General features: G+C 36.7%; 3 protein-coding genes across 4 annotated transcripts; 2 read left to right on the forward strand and 1 right to left on the reverse strand.

Annotated features, from left to right (window-relative positions):
• Nucleotides 1-1,080: 1,080 nt before the first annotated feature.
• On the reverse strand, nt 1,081-4,510 carry LOC149727148 (uncharacterized). The gene is made up of 4 exons (XM_089890561.1): nt 3,814-4,510; nt 3,374-3,518; nt 2,401-2,513; nt 1,081-1,773 (listed from the first exon to the last, which is right to left on the reverse strand). The coding sequence occupies exons 1-4, from the start codon at nt 4,063-4,065 to the stop codon at nt 1,528-1,530; spliced, it is 756 nt and encodes a 251-aa protein (XP_089746687.1). The 5' UTR covers nt 4,066-4,510; the 3' UTR covers nt 1,081-1,527.
• A 5,153-nt stretch (nt 4,511-9,663) lies between these two features.
• Nucleotides 9,664-17,871, forward strand: LOC149727149 (phosphatidylcholine:ceramide cholinephosphotransferase 2-like). Of its 2 annotated transcripts, none has more exons than XM_089890540.1 (10): nt 9,664-9,835; nt 10,445-10,571; nt 10,889-11,071; nt 11,363-11,504; nt 12,929-13,024; nt 14,163-14,355; nt 15,096-15,213; nt 15,442-15,595; nt 16,017-16,183; nt 16,697-17,871. In XM_089890540.1, the coding sequence occupies exons 2-10, from the start codon at nt 10,446-10,448 to the stop codon at nt 16,883-16,885; spliced, it is 1,368 nt and encodes a 455-aa protein (XP_089746666.1). In that variant the 5' UTR covers nt 9,664-9,835; nt 10,445; the 3' UTR covers nt 16,886-17,871. The 2 variants fall into 2 exon arrangements, with proteins under 2 accessions (XP_089746666.1, XP_089746665.1); XM_089890539.1 differs by having other exon boundaries at nt 9,665-9,839.
• A 155-nt stretch (nt 17,872-18,026) lies between these two features.
• LOC149727150 (NAD-dependent protein deacylase-like) lies at nt 18,027-19,964 on the forward strand. The gene is made up of 3 exons (XM_089890557.1): nt 18,027-18,352; nt 18,597-18,952; nt 19,180-19,964. Exons 2-3 carry the CDS (start codon nt 18,600-18,602, stop codon nt 19,718-19,720), a joined length of 894 nt encoding a protein of 297 aa, XP_089746683.1. The 5' UTR covers nt 18,027-18,352; nt 18,597-18,599; the 3' UTR covers nt 19,721-19,964.
• Nucleotides 19,965-20,451: the final 487 nt, after the last annotated feature.

Consider the following 20,451-nt stretch of genomic DNA (forward strand, 5'->3'; position numbering starts at 1 on the left):
GGAAGGAGAACAGAGAATGTCCTATCTTACCCCAACATTTTCTATAAAAGGATAACTCTACATTAACATCAGTATGTCGCTTCATAACCATTAACACAAAACGTTTTTTTTTTGTTTTTAACTATTATAAGTAATATGCTCCATGAATCAGCTCCTGGTGTAGCGCTAATATAATTGTTCAACGATTCTCGTTACATCATAACAAAACACACCGACAGCTGCTAAAATTGCACCGGCAAACAAATAAGAATCCAACCAATGACGCACCAACGAGCGAGATAAATATAGTTATATTGTTGGTACACCATTAGTAGAGCTTAAAATAAATATAATATTTATGTAATCTAATAAATGTAATATATGTACCCAATGTTCCACATTCTAAAATGCCAGTACAATATTAAAACCTACATTTCTCATAACAAAGCAATAATAACTGGATCAAACCCATCGATCTGCGGGAGTTCAAGCAAGTATTTGTCGAGTTGCGCGTTTTAATTATCCGACATCACTTTGACAGTCGTCCAGAAAAACCTCATCTTGCTGATAGCGTTCGTACAAACGCAAATTAGTCATTAGCTATAATTAAAAACGCTTTTGTGTGTGTGTGAACTTAAATGACCTAAAAATAACGACCCTGTACCAGCGCCACTACTGCATTTTCTACAAATTTATACTTCATATCATAATCTTGTAAGGCGAATGTGAAATTGAAAATTCAACAATATATGGTAGAGTAAATGGGGTGCATTTTCAATTTGGTAGTAAATAGTTTGGGTATTTCTTGATTTTGCTTATATGCAAGTGTGTCTGTGTTCTGTGTTTTTCTAGGATTTTAGTCGCGTATATTTATACCTTCACAACGGTATGTACACAGTCACTGAATCAAATTGTTTTCCAGCGAGTTCTACCGCTGTAATTATCATCGAGCTTCCACGCCTTTCGTGCCGCCGGCCTGATTTTCAACGCTTTCCTTGCATAATAACAGCTTAGCAAGCGTTGTAGAAACTTCAGTGCGTTTGTTTTTGAGTTTTAAATGGTTTGATTTGAACCCATAGTAGCAAGCCAGCATATCGCATGTATTAGAATAGCGTATTTTATTATCTTAATTGTTGCTATTGTATTTTTATATTTGATTAAAGTCAAGCTTTTAGCAACATTTCGAGTAGAGTGTAGCATATAGGAAAATTTATAGGAGTGTAAGGAAACTTACTGAACCAAAGCACTTACTTTTTGTAGATTTCGGCGGTAGAAATACTATTTTATTCTGTATAGTATAATACATATATAGTAGGGTACGGAAAAATGGGACACCTTTTGATTCTATTTTCTCGCCTTATTTGATAGTAAACAAAGAAAATTTAAAGAATTATAAAATCATATCCTCATGACTTCCATAGACCGTTGTAAATTGTTTAAAATGCGACGGATAGCTGGATATTATATGCTAAAGGTGTCCCATCTTTTCCCACCCTTTTATACATCTCTAATAACAAAAGTTAAGTGCTGGGAAAATTGTCTGTCGCTTTACCAGACATAAAACGCGTACAGTAGTACAGATATTGCTAAGGCGATGCACGATAGAGAAATCTTAATTTCACGTTCAATTTTTAACACTGTTCCTTGTCCCTCTTGTTTCATTTTGTCGACTACTCCACTGTTCGCGTTTTTCCATGGAAATATTTCTTGAGGGATTTTGAGTCCCAAGAATTTACAAAGAGGTTCCCAGCCTTCTTTTACATTGAATATAAGTAGCTTGTCTTTTGGTGCATTCTGCCGGGTAAGATGGTGTTAATGTGTTACAAAATATTTATTATAGTAGGATGGGGGAAGACAGGACACCTTTAGGTTATAATAGCCAAATAAACTGATCGTGTGTTGAACAATTAACAATATATGGAAGTCGTGAAGATACGGTTTTATAAATCTTTGCATGTGTTCTTTGTTTACTACCATATGCGACGAAAACAAAAAAAGGCGTCCCATTTTCCCCACCCTCCTAAAAAGATATAAACTAAACTTTAGAATATTCGAAGCACTCAAAACAGTATGAAACCTGTAACCTATAAATAATTAAGGTGCTATGTTTGTTAGGCCCTACATGAGACTTGTGCTAAAGTATTAGCCATACCCCCAAACTGTTCAAAGCAACTGTAAACTTGAATCGTATTTGTCAGTTAGACGAATGTTCTTATTTGTTTATAAAATCCTACAATGCTGTTTTAGAAAATTGGTGGCATCTAGTTTCGATGTTTTAAGTCCCCGGAAATTATCGTCTCATAGACTAATGTATCTGTGTTTTCAGACTAGCACTTTAAACTCTATATAACTTTACTAAACCATAGCAGTAAAGAAATACCTATAAAAACAAGCTTAGTATAGTATACTACCCCAATATACCTGCAAAACATAAGCGTTATGTCTCCTGTAAGCCATCTTCGATATTAACTCATTTAAATTCCTGCGGCCAAAGAAAATGGAGCCGTCGTTCTTGACGCCAAATCCAAGCATTGCTAAAATAGACAAGTTGTAAATATATTAGGTTGGGGTAAGATGGTCCATGGTTTGTTCTTCTTTATCTTTGGTAGTTAACAAAGAATAGTTTCCGAATAATTTATCCGTATCCTCGAGACTCTATAAGAGCGTTGTTAATTGTTCAATTATTACTTTGTACGATTTTGTTAAAAACGCGATTAGGAAATACAATATGTTATTATGCCCTATAAGAATATATCTATCTAATTCCACAGTAATATACGATATCGTTTCGTTGTCATTTGTGACATTTAACTGTTGTATTGCTTTCCGCAAAAATCTCCTAATTCAGCACGATAAAGCTGGTTTAAATTTTAAATCCGTAAATTGATGTTATTAGCTTTTGCAGTCGTTTAGATGACAATCTCAGTTTTAAAATCTTTATGGTATAGTAGGGAAAGTGGAACACCTTTTTGTTCCATTTTTTCGTCTCATTTAATAGTAAACAAGGAGAATTCATCAGGATATTTGGGTATTATGTGCTAATGGTGTCCCATCTACCCCCACAGTACTATATAATCGTTATAACCAGGTCTATTTAGAACGTTAATATACAAATAGAAATTATTCTATACGGGGCTTGGTTTTATAGGTGTGTCCCAGTTAGCTTTTAAAACGATAGCAAATAACTCTTTGGTGGTTATGAATATGTAACTTTACGTCATCTCGGTGGTTCTTATATATTCATTACTGTATACGAAGCTCGTGTTATAAAGTTTTAAAAGCGTTGGCAATTATTATATCGTGTTCTATCAATACCCTATATAAGCCTAAGGTAAAATAGATCCTATATACCCTACTTAACTTTCCACGCAAATTGAATTTAAATTTTACTTGCCTACTGTCTCGCCGTAGGAGAAAATCCTTCTAGCAGTTGGCGAAAACATTCTAGTGAATGAGTATACAGGGTTGTCCAGTTGCTTCGCCTGTTTCAGGGCACTGTTCCACCAAACATCCTCATTGTCTCGGACTGTTAGTATGATCTTAACATGAAAAAAGAAACTGTTTTATTAGGATGTTAAATGCCTCATCAAAGTGGTGAACATTTGAGTGCATATATACTGTGAGTCTTGAATTAGTAGACCTAGCACTGTAGGGTAAGATGGGATACTGTTAGCACCCAAATACTACACAGCAATTAACAACGCTCTTTTAGATTCGCCGGTCCACTGTCATATAATTCTGTAAATATTCTTTGTTTACCACCTATTGAGTGTATTAAGTTTCCCGGGCTAATGAAGATAAATAAGTGACGTTATGATTACATGAAACCTTTACCTTTGAATCAGGAAACGCTTTCAAAATCTCCTCCCATAAAAACGCGGACGGTAGATCTGTTACCGCGTCCACAGTTTCGTACATGGACCGAAAGTCTTCAGTGGAACCGCCTACGCTTGCTATTTTTAACCACTCGTCGTGGCAGAATTCGTAGTTTTCCATGAAGTCATAAACATTGTATCCCAGTAGCCGCAGAGCGTGCGCCATGGACTTGGTCCCGGTCTTGGGCATGCCTGCCACTATAATTTTCATTTCTCTTGCCCTGCGGTCAGTTAAAAAGACACTTACGCTCCTTACTATGCTTCGCCTGCCAACGACAAACCATTTTGCGATACAGTTCAGTTAAGTCAGGTGTGACGCCCGCTTCTACCTACTTTACGTAAGGGAATTACTCTTTCTACTTCCCAAGCTGCAGAAAAACGACATGCTGTGTTGCTGCTAAAAACGAATTATTTGGTAACTTCGGGAACGATATAACCGCTATGAGAATACATCTATTATTTTTAACTTTTGGCTGTACTTTTTCAAAGAACTGTGTAGGCCATTTGCTGCGTTTTCACAATTACAACCCTTTACTTCGAACAGCACATCGCACGGCACGCGATGCGTGGTTTATCTGTCACTTAATAATGTATTGAGCAAACGCGGTATGTAATAAATAGCACCCGGATTTACTGCGAACATTTTATCGCATCTTACCTCAAACTCCAACTCATTAACTTCTCCAAGCAAAACAAGACCGTAAAATATTTAAATGTCCTTAAAATCTTAACTACTGCGACCGATGTAAAACTTTCTCCGGACATGCCGCCATACTCACAGCAATATGTTGGCGTCTGTACGCTAACTGCATAAATATGTAAATGGACCATCGCCGTAACTGCAGTAATATACGTCTATAGGTGGTTCTTCTTCGCGTACACTAACATCGTTGGCATAGTGTGTATAACTACTTATGTAGAACCACGACGACAGAGTGTTTTCTACGTATATGCCGCCCTTACTTTTTCTAGGTATGTAGGTTCAGCATTTCGTCTTTTTCCACGTATATGTTAATTCATGCGAGACTTGGCGCTTAAGTCTACGGTACCTGATATTTTTTATGTGTGATTATATAAAACAATTTGCCAATGTGTTTAAACTTTTGGGCTGCAGTGTATTACGAATAGTCGATACTAGGGCAGCTACAATGTTTGATACTCTTAACTCTTCGATCTTTCAGTTGTTTTTATCAGTGGCAAGTTTATCAACTGTCGATTTGGTTAAAATGTTATTATTTATAAATTAAAAAGTTACAAAAGAAGTTGGGAACTAAATCTAAAGTAAATTTGAAATTTACCATTTTATTTCTTGCAGTTCGGAATTCGCTAAGTTTACTGAGCTCTCTTGCTCCCTTTACCGGTTTTAGTTTAACCAGCATGTAGCAATTCAACAGAAAATAAAATTGTTGGTTAGTCTATACTAATTGCACGAAGATAACGGGCTAACAGCTAAAAGTTAGAATAAAAATGTGTCTCATCTTTTCCTATCACAATATATTGTAAGATGTCATAGTTTTTTTTGTGGTGTAGTGGGCCGTTGCTCATTATTTTATGTGACAGAAATGATACATATATATATGTGTGTGTGTGTGTGTGTGTGTGTGTGAGTGTGTGTATGTGTGTTTTGCTGGTTTGTTTAAGTGAGTCGTGATTGCGTTGTATTTTAGTTGTTAAATATCGTTCTGTAGTTCGCTTCGTCGGACTCTACATACTTAAATGCCACAGGTGGAATATACTGTTAGTAGGCAACGCCATTGTTTTATTCTATTTGCTCTTTAAATCGTCGCAACCTTTCCAGCTCTGTTTAGGCCTACCATGACCTACTTGTTTTAGTAGCATTTGCGACAATACTGCATCCGCAGTTGATCTATGAACCTTAAGATTCGGGCACTGGTATATAAATAGCCTATAGAAATGAAATGTCGTCGTTTTACTTCGTCTTGTAGTTTAAGCATCGAACGGGCTTTAATGTCTTAGCATTTTATTAGCTGTGATTGTTTAGTTTAGCGGACTTTGCAATTCCGTATATGTGCCGAAGTCAATTAACTCAAGCATAATGCTAAAATTGTGCAAAAATATTCTCATGTCGCCTATGCGTCTGAAACGGGATTGTTTGTCTGATTTCAGCAGCAATTTACAAGCAGTTTACCGGAAGCCCTCAATGTGAAACAGAGATTGTGTAAGTTCGCTGGACTTTGTTCAATGACTTTTAGTAACCCCTCCAAGTGACCCGACCGGCAGGCGACGTAAATATTGAAACAAGGTATCGCAACACTGTTTGCTGCATTTTGTAATAACTTGGCAAACAAATCGAACTGCAGAAAAATATAATGTACGTGGCATTTGTCGTCGCTGTCTTGAATTATCGAGTTTATTTAATTCCTAACAACACGTTGACTATAACCACGCATGCATTGACCCGTCTCGGTTGACAAATTGCGCAGTACTCCGCTGGGCCCTAGGCCTCGTATAAATTATTAACACTCGGTAATTTTACAGTCGTACGTAGAGACTTTGAACTGTCTAGCTGTACATGGTTCATGTAAGAGCAGTTTGACGCATAACCATGAAGGAAACCACAGTTGTGTAGGGTCAATATAGTAGAGCTGCTAAGTACATCAGTAATAGTGTTGAAAAGTGGACTGTCGTTTCGTCGGGGAAGTTTGCGTGTGGCCATGATTGGGATGTTTTCATTTGTGTGAAAGGTTCCTGAAGTTGTAACGTTTAATTTAAAGTTGGATAACGAGTAAGAGAATTGCTAACTGACGACAAATAGTGCCGTACTATGTTTGTGGGTCTTTAACGCAATTTTTTATTCAGTAGTATAGGACTCGTGAGAAAGCATTAACTGTAGTGGTCCGTGTACGGCTGAGTGAATGCATTAGCAGACATAATTATGCTGATGATCGCTGGACAGCTGTCGATAATTATTGTTTGTTACTGCGTGTTGTTGAATGGATTGTTCTGCGCATTTTGCTAACGATTTTCAACGAAAAAACGGCGTCCTTTGTATGCAATTCAATTGCGTTTTTCGTAATATAATAACTTCCGGCTTACTGCCGTCGTTCAAATTAATTTTCTTAATATCGGTGCAATACCGACGAGCCAAAGACACGTTATTCTGCCAAACCGAAAAGCGATAAGCATTTGAAATTCGCAGGTGCAGAAATCAAGTAACTCAATAGAATGCACCTCTGTGCAGCAGTGCAGAAAAGTCGTGTCTGTTCTAGGTGCAAGTAATATCAATTGCAAATGCATAGTTGTTGTGCAGTTAAAGCTAGAATAGCTAATGCCTCTTACTTACAGTCAGTTCCTAATTAAAGGCGGTAAGTAATGCAGTCACCATCTGCATTATAACCAGCGTGTTGGTCGCAGAAATTTCAAACTTAATCGATAACGGCATTGCCCGTAGGCCTGTTCCATTTTCTTTAAGGTTCGGAATCATTGGTTTGTTTATAAACACAGCGTAAATTCGGTCAGTCAAGAAAGTGGGCGTTGTCTGGCAGTTACTGCGTTAGAGGCGACTAACCGAAACAGAAAAGTTACGTTACGTCCCTGTAACGTAAAACAAGGTTTATGGATTTGGACTATCCCTGTCACGGAGTACGAGGTGTTTATGGCTTTGTTCATAGCGAACGCATTATTAACTTTCAGATTCATGTGTATAATATTCTAAATATTGAGCTATTTAAAGTACGTCACTAATATGAAGATTCCTCGTGCAATTCACGCAAAGCATAGACGAGGTTTATGGCCGCCATGCATGACGACGTGGAATTCTTTTTCTTTGTTACGCTGCTGTGACGCTCGTTTTGCCAGGCTCTCCCGCTGTGGCCGCCAGCGTCTCTTTGTTACAGCTTTCATTGGCTGGCACCCTAGGGGCTCGAAGTTCGATCTAAAACGTGAATGAACAGCGAAATAGATAATGGACTGGTGCTATTGTAATTAAGTAGTGAGAGCTTGCTATACAGTTTTAAAGAAATCCTTTCACGGAATGCTGTAAAGTAATTTGTACACACGTTTTTCTTTTGTGGTTGAAACACTTAGCTTTTAAGGTGTGCAAGTTTTTTATTCCAGTGGTAGTATTATCAGAGAGCGGTACAGCATGGCAAAGAGTAGTTACATTAATACATTGTTTATGTTTGTTTGTATGTAAGAACACATGGAGTTCAACATGACATTCAACTGAGCGTTAGTGTGTATCGGTGTATGTGTGCAGCAAATTCGATGGGAGGCAGTAGTTGGAATCGTGTATTAGTAGCCCGGTACTAAGAATCTCGCGCTGTCAGTTCAAATTGTTCGCAGTTATGATGTACGAAGGTATTCGATTGGTCAGCTTATGCACTGTAAGTAAATGGTATGACTTGTACAGTAATTGGCATGTTGGAAATCCTTGCAGTTACTATTCAGTGCGTTGATCCAGGAAACGCCGTCTCCGATACGCAAATTGGGTGACATGTAGCTTCCTCGGCGTTCTATTGATTTTCATTGCGTTTCGTTTGGTAGATTTGAATGTGGTATGGACGTATACAGATGGTATGTTCCAGTCTGGCTGGGTAACTGCAAAGCCGCCTGCTAAATATAAAGATCTTGAGGATCAACGCAACGCATCGTAAAACCATATCTATAGTTTGTCATTTATATAGATTATCGCAGTTGTTGTGACGTTGTCCGTAAACATACTAAGCGAGCAACACTTCAGTGTTAGTTCGAATAGAACGACTAAGTGGCTCTCCAGATTCTCCTAGCTGTGTTGGTATGGTAGCTCTGTGCTGTATCAACAGTTTAACTTTTTTAACGATTTCCTGAGGACAAGTTTTGTCGGGACTGCATGGCATTTGTGTCCACGGAAGTAATAGTTCAGTTGCGTTGTGTTGTAAGGGCACAAAGTCTGTTTAATAAGAAGTATCGTTTCCGGGTTTGAAGTGAACGCGAAAGGCCAGCTACAAAGAAGTTTCGCGAGAAGAGTTAAGACCAGAGTTTTTAGTTAAGACTAATAAATTAGGTATAATCGGTGTATATGTGAATTGGAAGATTGTCATTGGTAATTTTATCAACGCTGTAAGTATCTTTATGGTAAACGTTTGATTAAAGGGTTAGGGAGTTCATTCTGTGCTTGGATTTTAATGTCCAAACCGAACACATTACACACTCAAAATGGATGAAGCTAATGTATAAACTGTAGCGATATTAAACTTGTTTTATGACCTAACGGCGTCTTTCCCATTGACTCCTTATTTACATGTTGGAAAAAACTGGCAAACAACCTTTGTCTGGAAACCACAAACGTATCAAATCGCAAGACTAGAACATACATGCCTATTTTCGGACGTTGCTCAATTAGTGATTACGCGAGTATTTGCTTACGCAGCAGTTTACGAACATGTTGTAATTGCAAGGTAGTTTAAATATCGTTGCAAAACGTGACGACAACTTGTTCTCAGGTATGACGAGGTAAACGTTTCTTCTGGTTTATAATTTGCGCATAGGCAGTTTCGTGCCCTGTATATTTAAATTGTTTACAATAGGGGACACGGTGGCGGGAAGCACAAACTGTATTCGTAACCAAATACAGGCCTCGTTTTTCCATTGCGTATAAGGGAACCTCTGTATTCAAGAATTCAAACTGTGATACAAATCGTATTTTGTAGGTCGTTTCTTTTAAAGGACACACCAGTATGAGTTGCATAAAACAGCAAGAAATTCCGTTGTCTTGTTGTGTACTTAATTTTACAGTTTTAATTCTAAACTAGCGAAATTCACACATTTTATCGTGTTATGTTCTGCTTGGAAGAAATATCGCTTATTCATCAGTTTTATAAGAAGTGTTACATTTACGTTTTAGTGGTTTAGTTAGATTAATCCTGTCGGACGCTGTTACTACTTCACTGAAGATTTGGTGTTAAGAAGAGATCTTCCAGGCGTCGTCTACAGCGTGCCGTATAAATACAAAATATTGAACTGTTTTAAGAAAAAAAAGAGTAGGTAATTCAAAGAGCTACATTAAGTTTAATTGGACTACATTGTCGAATGAGTATTACATATAAATAATGTTTTTTTACTTAGTTTTGACTACATTTAAACTGGACACCGGTTGTTGCAATAAATGTACAGTTTTATAAATCTGGTGTTCTTTAAGTTTAAGGAGATTTAAATAGGAGAATTATGTGCTACTGCTAACAACATATTTTTGTATGTCTAGATTACTTTTGTATTTCTCTTATGAAGTATGAATAAATGTAATCAAAGATTATATGTTTATACAGTAATGGGTTTTGCAGAACCATCACTTTCACAGCTGGTGTGCTATAAAATCTCTTGTAATCCTTCTTAGGATTAATTCCACTACAATGAGCAAGACATTTTATTTTATCCCTGGTCTAATGTTATACAATTCCAGACCATACCCTTATATTCAATTTTTCATATCTGTAAAAAAGTAGGTTTTACCCTTTGTGTACAAAGGTTTGGGTTCTTGAAAAAGATTTGTGTTCCCAATTAAAAAAACACTGGTGTGATAATAGTCAAAGAAAAGTAAGCCTGTATTAGACTGCAGAGTATAAGCTTCAAATAACCTTTGCTTTATTTAGAATGGGGGATCATGTAGAGATTAGTATAACGGATGACGAAGATGGAAATATTGGAGATGATGTTTCGAGTTGGTCATCGGACCAAGTTGCGTGTTGGTTGAGAAGGAAAGGTTACCCAGAATATGCGGTGAGAGGCTGTATTACTGTGTTGCTGGCATTTGTGTAACATAATTGGGGTAGGATTTAGATTTTTGTTGAATGTTTTTTTGTGTTAAACATGAAAATATGCTGTACGGATTGCAATTCTAACTATTTGGGTGAAAGTTGCAATAATATAGAGACATTGCTATGCATTATACCTTTACCTGCTTACTAACTTAATTTAACAGATAAAGTCACATTCTTTAGGTGTGCCAGTTTTATTCAATTAGTAGCACACATAGGCCTCAACAGATTTGAAACGGAAATATAAATGATACATGAAACTGAAATCCATTTTTCCAGGATGCAGCTGTCAACTCTGTGTATCCCATCAATGGCCACAGGTTGCTCTCATTGACAAGAAATGATTTGTTGAACTCACCGTTTCATATGAACGACCAAACAGAAGCTGACCATCTTAATAATTCTATAGAAACATTGAGAAAGTCACAACTTACAAAGTACATGAAGAAAATTGAACTTAATGTGAGTTTTTTAACTGTATAGTATAACTAATGATCATTGTTTTATACACATAATATATGTATTTAAATAAGATTATAGTATTTTTAGGTAGTAAAATAGACATATTGATGAAACCAATTACTCATTAGATTAAATTGATGCGAATATAAAAATATTGTTTAAAAATAGGTTTATAAAAAATGATATCTTAGCCCATTTAGGAAAAACAAGCTTATTCTGAAAATGATACTGTTTAAAATTGCGATTAAATTGAGCTATTTGTCTTATTTTTTAAGCTTTTTCTATTTCTAGGGTCTACGAAATGGGTATAGTAAAACTAGCCACAGTAATTGTAATGGGCGTATAGCAAATGGTTTTGCTTCGGTCACAACACCCCTGTTGAATGGAGACACTCATCACCACCATATTAATGACACCACACCTTTTATATCAGGTGTGCCTACATACAAAGTTTACTAAAAAAATATTAAAAAGTTAACTAAAGTTAATAAATACACCAAACATACTTTATAGCAGAAAACAGACAAATTAAAGGAACAAGAACAGTTAAAACAGTTTTATTTCATTGGAACAGTAATAAAATTAAAAAATAGCTAGAACATCAAGAACATTTGTTAATAAAAAGAATAGCTTACTGTCAATAAAGAACATGAAAGTACAATAATTTGATCAGACAAAATTCCAGTCTCATTAGTAAGCATGTGACTTTCGGCATGCATGGGAAATAGGGAGAGTACCCTATGATGTCATAGAAATAAATTATTAATGACTTAAGCGAGTCTTAGACCTCACCAGACGAGTCTCGACAGTTCAGGAGTTTTCCAGAAACTTAAAAAAGTGAGAATAGTCTGAAATCACAGGGCTAGAGATAACTTGCTAAGGTCCCAATTCAGTTGTCACATTTTATGACGTTTTTGGAAAATTCAGAAATGTATTTTGTCATTTTTTAGTATTATAAGTCAGGGGTGCCTGCTGTTTAGCTAAGTGTTTTTTTGTTAGTTTTTTAATTAACAAGCAGGTAATGTAAGAACTTAGGCATAGATTTGTCTGTAGCACAAACAGGTGATCAGAAATTATCAATTTGGGTGTTTGTACAGGGTAGCTTGTCAGAAACAGCTAAAGCAATTTGGAGTTCGGAGCTGCACACCAAATCCAGTCGTCACTCAAACCTACACGGGTGCATAGATGACAAGAACCGGTTGCTACGAGCGAGTCGTTCAGAGCCTAACTACCCGTCGCGATACAGCAGTGTACACAAGCCTGAGAAGTGGCGTTTGAAGCCCTTTCGTTCCGAAACGAGTGTCGTAGCTTGCGACTTCGTTTTTACTCTGGCTGACAAGATTAGGAAAGCACCTGGAGAGCTGTTAAGGATGTGCCAGATGGAGAGACAGACTCCTAAGAGCTCGGGTGCAGCTGAAAGAAGCAGCATTGTAATGTTGGAAAGCTGGGATAGCACATCTACAAGTGAAATATTGTCAACAGACAGATTAAACCTACACGGCGATGCTGGTAAATTTAAATCAGCAAAAGTTTAGATTTAAGATGGCAGAAATTAGTATTTATGTAAGAGTAGCTAACAGTGTAATTTTAGTTTTGTTTATATATATTATATATAGTGGGGTGGGGGAAGATGGGACACCTTTGGCACATAGTATCCAAAAAGTCTGACTGTTTTAAACAAGTAAGAACAAGTCTATGGGAGTTGTGAAGATACGATTTTAGAACCCTTAAATTTTCTCTGTTAACCACCAAATGGGACGAGAAAATAGAATGAAACGTCTCCCGTCTTCCCCCACTCATATAGTTATCTACTTGTGTGTTTAATTTACCTTTTTAAATTATTTTATTTATTTTCAGGAGAAGATAACATTGGGAATGGAGGAAACAATTCTAGTGAACAATTTCCTGTTGAAAAGTTAAAAACTTTTGTTGCAGTGTTGTATATGATGTTTGGTGAGTGGTACTTATTATGCTACTATGGGGTAAGACGGAATGCATTAACATAATGTGTCCCATATTTCCTGATCAACGCTCTTTTAAAGTCCAATATTTTTATAATTCTTTAAATATTTCTTGTTGACTACCAATTGTTACCAAAAAAATGTCCCAACTTACCCCAAATCACTATATTGTGTATCTAAATAATGCTGATAGTCAGAGTCTTACGTGATATTTAGCATTAGCATTATTTTATTCTCGGAAATAAGATTTCCGTGTTATACCTCTTAGTCACAAGTGATTGTTTATGTACAAACAGACAAAGGAAACCAAACATTTAGATGGAAATATATGATTCACATCCTTATACATACAAGGCCCAACTGCTGGCTGTAGTTGATATCACAACCAGAAACCAGCGTGAATCATGGTTTAATCTCATATACCATTTTCCTTTTTCTAAAATATATCAGTTCTGTACCTCACTGAATTCTTCTTAAATTTTTATTTAATATAAATTTACATATTTGTATGTATAAAACCACCCCTAAAATTTATAGTATCATATAAACTTTTTACAGGAAAATATTTTATCACATAAATTTGCATAAAATTATTTAGCAATATCAAATAGCATGTTAATCAAAATAGTTTTAAAAAAATTGGAAAATATGGTAAATATTAAAAAAAAAATAGTTGCACAACTTGCAACACTATGTTACATACTTGCTTCGCTTGGAGTTCATGCATTAACTGCATGCTCCTGGGACTTGTGGTATGTGGTATACACTGATAATACACACGTACGTAAGACATTGACTTGTTGTGTATGTAAACACTGGCACTAATGGAGTATTGAATTAGAGCTGTACCAAGAACTGTTGCAGTTACTATCAAACCAGTGCTTTTGGACATTAAACTTTAGAGTTTTGTTGCTGGGTTCCTTCTCTTGGTTCTTTAAATAATATGATCTTTGTATTATTTTCAAAGAAGTAAATAACAAATTTTGTCCTGTCAAGATAAAAGGCACAAGAAACGTGTAATTATTTAATATACCATCTTGTAAGGTGGTCATACGAAAACTGGTTCTTCATATACGTGTCTCTAACAATCATAGTATCGTAATTAAACGTCTCCGCATTTTACGTCTCAGGTTTCGTGGTCTCAGTGGTCACGCTACAGTTCGTTCATGACCGGGTGCCTACTATGACAGAAGATCCACCGCTTCCAGATATCTTTTTTGATATTGTCCCTCGTCGTATTGAGGGCGCGTTCAGTTACTGCGAGTCCATCGGTATGGTGTTAACCTCATTCACAATACTGGTGGCTATATTTCATAAACACAGGTGCGTGTATGTTTTTTCACTATATCTCTATTATACCTTGTGTAGCCATTTTATAACGACTGTCGTTGGCCGCCACGCGAAGCTAAATAACTTACACAGCAAAACAAACACTGTAATTAAGGTACTTGTTAACAGATATAAGACGTAGTTATAGTGTATTGTGAACTTGTGACGACAGCTGTTTTCCAATTATTAGTTATGTACTGCTGTGATGTTTTTCGTTACAAGGAAAACAGTTCGAAATTATGTTTTATTACTTGCCGCTTAAACTGAGATATAAATTTAAATAAACTGTGTACGACTGTTTGAGGTATTTATTCCATAAACCGGATTCACAAATTGCCAAGATATGACGTATTTTATCGTTCCTACGCCTTTACAAATACTATTAGTATCGAATTTTATCCATTTTCATGACGTGGCGTCGACCATTAACCTTATAGTTCTCTCTTCTTGCACCGTTACGTGCTACTCTTCCAGTTCCCGTATATATTACTCTAAAAGGTAAAGCTCAATGAATGAAATGAATAAATAAGTAAATGAATTCGTTTTGTTTCTTCGGTCACGGTAACGAAGGTCGAAGTAATACATAACATCGTAAAAAGACGGGGAAAGTATTGATAAGTTGAAAAGTACAAAATACAACAAAAAACGTGACCGTTTCACTGTAAATTTTTATTAATTTTACATAAAATGCATTTTTGGCGAGGTTTTGAATTGAACCCTATTTTTATTTCTAGGTTTATCATTATGCGTCGAATATTCTTCATTCTTGGCACTTTGTACTTGTACCGCTCCATCACCATATACGTGACGACGTTGCCGGTGCCTGGCTTGCACTTTAAATGCGCACCAAAGGTCAGTATATATTAGTAGTAACTAGTAAGAAAGCTTAATGTTGGCCTAAACATTTAGGATTCCCAAACTAGTACAAAGGGCCGAATTATCCAAAAAATGTTCTCCTTTTCTTCGAGTTCCAACGCGTGTAAACCAAACACAACGTAAATTTTACAAGCGCAGTTTTTACTCCCATTTTTTGACAGCGTGTTTTTATTCCGTGGAATTTAATTTACTTTATTCTTACAGGCAAACGGTCATATCTCTTTGATGTTAACCAGAGCTGCAAGCCTTTTATTCGGTGGTGGCCTATCAGTGACCGGGTCACACCATCTCTGTGGTGATTACTTGTTTAGTGGACATACCATTATACTTGTCATAACCTATATGACTATACATGAATGTAAGTCTGTGTATTCTTACGTCTCAATAAGTGTGAGAACGTTTCTGTGGGCTTAAAGTTGTTTTACTATTATTTTTTTATATCACGTTTACTAAGCTTTTTTTAAGTCTATTTGAAAAGAAATTACAAACGTGTTGGTATGTCGCAAAATTGTAAACAAGTTAAAGAAATGAAAACCTATTTAATTTAATTGACCAAGAAAATAACATTAAAACAAAGTCAATTCAAATTTTGTGTTTGTAATATTCCGAGTCAAACCTATTTACTTTGGACTCCTAGTATTGGTAGAAACACACATAGTCCAACCGGCAACAATTCCTCTACATCTCCATTGAGTTAACATACCAAGAATAAGTGCAGGAAATACGATAGTGTGTCGTTGGCTTAAAACAACCACAATAACCGCATTTTAAATTCCCAGACACTCCGAAACGTTGGTGGTTTCTCCATTGGTTATGCTGGGTAATGTCAGCCACTGGAATCGTTTGTATTTTACTTGCGCATGATCATTACACGATCGACGTCGTGGTCGCATACTTGCTTACAACCCGTTTGTTTTGGTCGTACCATACTCTATGCAATGTCAGCGTAAGTACTGCCTTTAACGGTGAGGGGCAACCCTGGTCTAAATCCTAGAACCCATGGTGTGCAACGCTGTGAGCCTTCATCCATTTACATTAGAAAGTACAGCTGTTTTGGAATTTTTATAACCCATTTTGTAAACGCACAAATTACCCCTGGCGCTGAGTGTTGGAATAATGAACTAATTTGGGTTCAAACCTAGGGTCAAGGCATGCCCATGTAAAATAGAACCTATTTTTCTGTAATGTATAACAGGACTCGTTTTGTCAGTTTTGCCCCCCCCCCGCCATGCCCATTTCCGGAAAACAAATTCCAGGTTTTCTTAGACAGCTTTGTTAAAGCGGCATGAATAAATCACCTGTCGTCTATAATAAAAGCTTCTAAATACACACCATGGTATGAGAAACCTGTTATCGCGCATGCTGTAGCAACGTGCGGTTGCGATAACCAAACATACTTCAGCGACCAAGCGCTGGAACGAAGCGTCGCATAACAACTAAACTTTCCAACTTTTCCCAGGTCCTGAAAGAATATGCCAACTCCAACCTTCTTTCTCGGGCCTGGTGGTTCCCCATCTTCCGATATTTTGAGGAAAACGTCGCATCGACCGGTTGTTTACCTCGACAGTTTGAATGGCCGCTTCCCTGGCCTCGCAGGTTCCGCAACAACATTGCTCCTGGTCGCCGATCGCCTATCAAGGGCGTGTGACGTCACGAGTGACGTCATTCAACAATTGACGTCACAGTGACGTCACTGACCTTCCAAGCCACCGTAACGGAGCTTCACCGCATTCAGTGTTTCCAATATTTTCTAGATTGGTAGAAACTACAGTGTTTCCACGTTTTTATCGGTAATGACGTGGACAGTCTTCACTGAGCCGTATCTTGTTTGTCATATCCAACATAACATCTCATCCGCGCTCGTGCGCCCTCTGTCCAAAATAATTTTACATGTTGTTTTATTGTCCCGTTTTAAACCCACCGTGCTAGCCTGTGCGACTCACGTTTACTTTTCCAACACTGATCGTTCCCGGTAGTTTTTCATATCTTATATATATATACATGCCGCTATCGTTCGTTCTACGACTTCAGTTTTGCTTTCTAAACGCTGTAACATGTCCGAAACTCTCTTTAATAAAGGGTGCACATCTTGAATGTCACTTTGGGATTTATGTAGATAATATAGAGCATATTTAATATAAAAAAACGCGTTATGAGTTTAAATAACTATCCCAATGTGGCTTTTTCGATGTAAATCTGTTTTACAACTTCCACATATTACACTTACAAGTAACCTACTCAGCCCCAAACCTGTGGCCTAACTAAGTTGCTAATCGTTCTACAATATTGCCACAGTTTTGGCAACAAGCCTTCCTACTATGTCTAAATGAGAGAATCGAAATTGCTTCCCGTTTTATTGCTACAGTTTACACTTACATGCCCAAGATGCAATTTTACAAAATATGGATAGAAACATATTAATCGGTTGTGATTAAAAGTGTTATTATATGTCCAGTGTTTGCTACTTAACGTTAAAACTTTGAAAGATTCTTGACAGCTTTCTGTCGATGATTTAATGCAAACGTACTTCTGTAAGTTGTGATTTTATTCCAATTTACGTAAAAAACCTTTTTGTTGTTGTCCAGTTCACGCTCATTATCGGCAATGTTTCAATAAAAATATTTTTAAAACGCGTGGGCAGTTTTTTTACGCTTCTTTACGATATATTTATAGTTCTGTGGGGTAAGATGGGATACCGTTATCCCCTAAATACCGCATTTCCTGATATAGTTTTGAACAATTAACAATTTTTTTTGTAGTTGTGGGAATGCAGCCTTTTAATTATATAAATGTTCATTGTTTCTTACTAAGTGGGACAATAAAGGAGTTTAAAAGCATGTCCCATCTTACCCCACCCTACTGAATGTTATTTTCAACGATATTACCAAAGATATTGCATCTCAAGACAACCCTTAACGATGCACTTGTTCTTTCAATTTACTTTTGTATTTTCTTGCAAACACAAACCGCAGCAATTCCCCGAGTTGTGGCTTTGCTCTATGTTCACGCTATAACGGATGATAAAGGGAAAGCGTGGGCATTTTGCATGGTCTGTAGATATCGAATTGCGAAAAGCCATTGAGTTGGCAGGTATTTTCGGACGTAGGATAGCAAAGTACGTGCCATAAGAATGTTCGTTACGGTATTTCATATCTTTATCATATTGAATAAGTACGACCAGAACAGGAATAGTTACTGTATTTAATCTTTGGTTATACAAACATTATACAGAACCAATAATTATAGGTGCTAGTAAAGAGTCCCCCCACTTTATTTGCTAACCCCTAATCCCTATAACCACTAACTAACTATACTGGTCCGTTTTAATTCGTTAACTTATACTTTCTGTTCGTTTTTAGGACATGGTAGGAGTTTTAAACTGTGTAAAATCAACTTACCGTTACTTGCTGCAACGTTTATCAAGAAAGAATATTTCATTTAGTATGTCTCGTCCAAGTTCTGATATGGCAGCTTTTCAAGCAGAAGTAAAAAACTCAAAAAACGTTCTCATTCTTTCTGGAGCTGGAGTGAGTGCTGAAAGTGGTGTCCCTACTTTCCGTGGCGCTGGTGGGTTCTGGAGGAAGTATGCAGCTCAAGAGTTGGCAAATCCTGATGCATTTAGCAGGAATCCATCACTAGTGTGGGAGTTTTACCACTACAGACGTGAAGTAATGGTCACCAAAAAGCCAAACCCTGCTCATAAGGCTATAGCTAGGTAAATCAAATGTTTTTTCCCTTTTAAACTATAAGCATGTCTTTTAAGTTGACCACGTTATTATAACTATTATTGTATCTTTCTATCCAAAGTACTCTCTAATACCCATGAGGTAAGGGTAATTGGCCAACTCTTCGCATAGTGTAAGATCTTACCAACATAGAATAGAAAAATTAGTTTATTAAGAATAGCATAATGACTGACAACAAGTCTGTATTTTATTGCAGGTTTGAGCAGAAAATGGTAAATGAAGGAAAAAAGGTTGTGGTTGTTACTCAGAATATTGATGAGCTGCATCGACAGGCTGGAACACAGTCGTTAATTGAGTTGCATGGGACTCTGTTTAAAACCAGATGCACATCTTGTGGAGAGGTCAAGGAAAATAGAGATAGTCCAATTTGTGAAGCTCTAAGAGACAGAGGGATGCCGGATCCACAGGCACAGTCTTCTCAAATTCCCTTAAATTTGCTTCCAAGATGTCAGTCATGTTCAGGCTTATTAAGGCCTCATGTTGTTTGGTTTGGGGAAAATCTTGACAGAAATGTTCTAAAGAGAGCGATGGATGAAATTCAGAGCTGTGATTTGTGTTTAGTGGTTGGTACATCGTCTGTGGTCTATCCGGCAGCCATGTTTGCTCCCGAAGTTGCCAGACGAGGTGTCACAGTTGCTGAATTCAATTTGGAAGACACGCCAGAGACATTTAACTTTAAATACCATTTCTCTGGCCCTGCTGGACAGTTGATTCCTGTAGCTCTTGGAAATGAATAAGATTTTTTATTATTCAAGATTTGCCTTGTATATTATTTTCAGTTGTTACTTTTAAATACTGTAATCGTATACTGTTATTAATACAGTGTAGAAGCAGCTGCTATTTTTAATACAGTGTAGAAGTAAATATCATGTTTAAACGAGTATTAGGTATATCATGTTTAGATGGGTATTGCACATATTTTATATTGCTGTAAATTTTGATTCATTGGCAATAAATATATTTAAAATGACAAATATAGAACATTTTTGAAACAGGTATGTGTTGCATACATTTAATTTCTTCAAGGGTATGTTTCTAAATGCAATGTAATTTATCTTCTCAGGCAATGCCATAATAGATTCAGGAGCTAGAATAAATTCTTTGTAACCGGAGGATTTTGGGATCAAAGCTCACTACTGCTGTTACTTGACCATCTTTGGGTGAGAGTTTTTGCTTACACTAACAATTAAGGGAACACTAAATTTCTTACTAGAAAAGATAGGAATAGGTTTATTACCAAGTAAATGAGGTTAGATCTGAGTTATATGATTGCCACAACTCACTGTAACCAGATGATATTTAGGAGCATTATTGCTGTATCTACTAGGAGCCATTAAGTGTGTGTCATATTGCCAACATATGTGTTGCCTTTATACACTGTGGAAAGTTACCTAGCATCAACAGTCAATTACTATGTTAGAGCAACTACCAAAAAGTGTCCAACTCCCTAACATATACATCAATTAGT

The sequence above is a fragment of the Ciona robusta genome, chromosome 12, assembly GCF_009617815.1.
Source record: "Ciona robusta chromosome 12, ASM961781v2".
NCBI classification, from domain to species: domain Eukaryota; kingdom Metazoa; phylum Chordata; class Ascidiacea; order Phlebobranchia; family Cionidae; genus Ciona; species Ciona robusta.

Excerpts from the sequence above, each read along its gene's own strand:
- LOC149727148 (XM_089890561.1), bottom strand. The coding sequence starts at position 4,065 with ATGAAAATTATAGTGGCAGGCATGCCCAAGACCGGGACCAAGTCCATG. Across the intron at positions 3,519-3,813 it reads AAGCGTTTCCTGATTCAAAG|ATCATACTAACAGTCCGAGA; the intron begins GTAAAGGTTTCA and ends TTTCATGTTAAG. Across the intron at positions 2,514-3,373 it reads CTCCTACGGCGAGACAGTAG|CAATGCTTGGATTTGGCGTC; the intron begins GCAAGTAAAATT and ends TGTCTATTTTAG.
- LOC149727149 (XM_089890540.1), top strand. The coding sequence starts at position 10,446 with ATGGGGGATCATGTAGAGATTAGTATAACGGATGACGAAGATGGAAAT. Across the intron at positions 15,214-15,441 it reads ACTTTAAATGCGCACCAAAG|GCAAACGGTCATATCTCTTT; the intron begins GTCAGTATATAT and ends TTATTCTTACAG. Across the intron at positions 15,596-16,016 it reads CTATATGACTATACATGAAT|ACACTCCGAAACGTTGGTGG; the intron begins GTAAGTCTGTGT and ends TTAAATTCCCAG.
- LOC149727150 (XM_089890557.1), top strand. The coding sequence starts at position 18,600 with ATGGTAGGAGTTTTAAACTGTGTAAAATCAACTTACCGTTACTTGCTG. Across the intron at positions 18,953-19,179 it reads GCTCATAAGGCTATAGCTAG|GTTTGAGCAGAAAATGGTAA; the intron begins GTAAATCAAATG and ends ATTTTATTGCAG.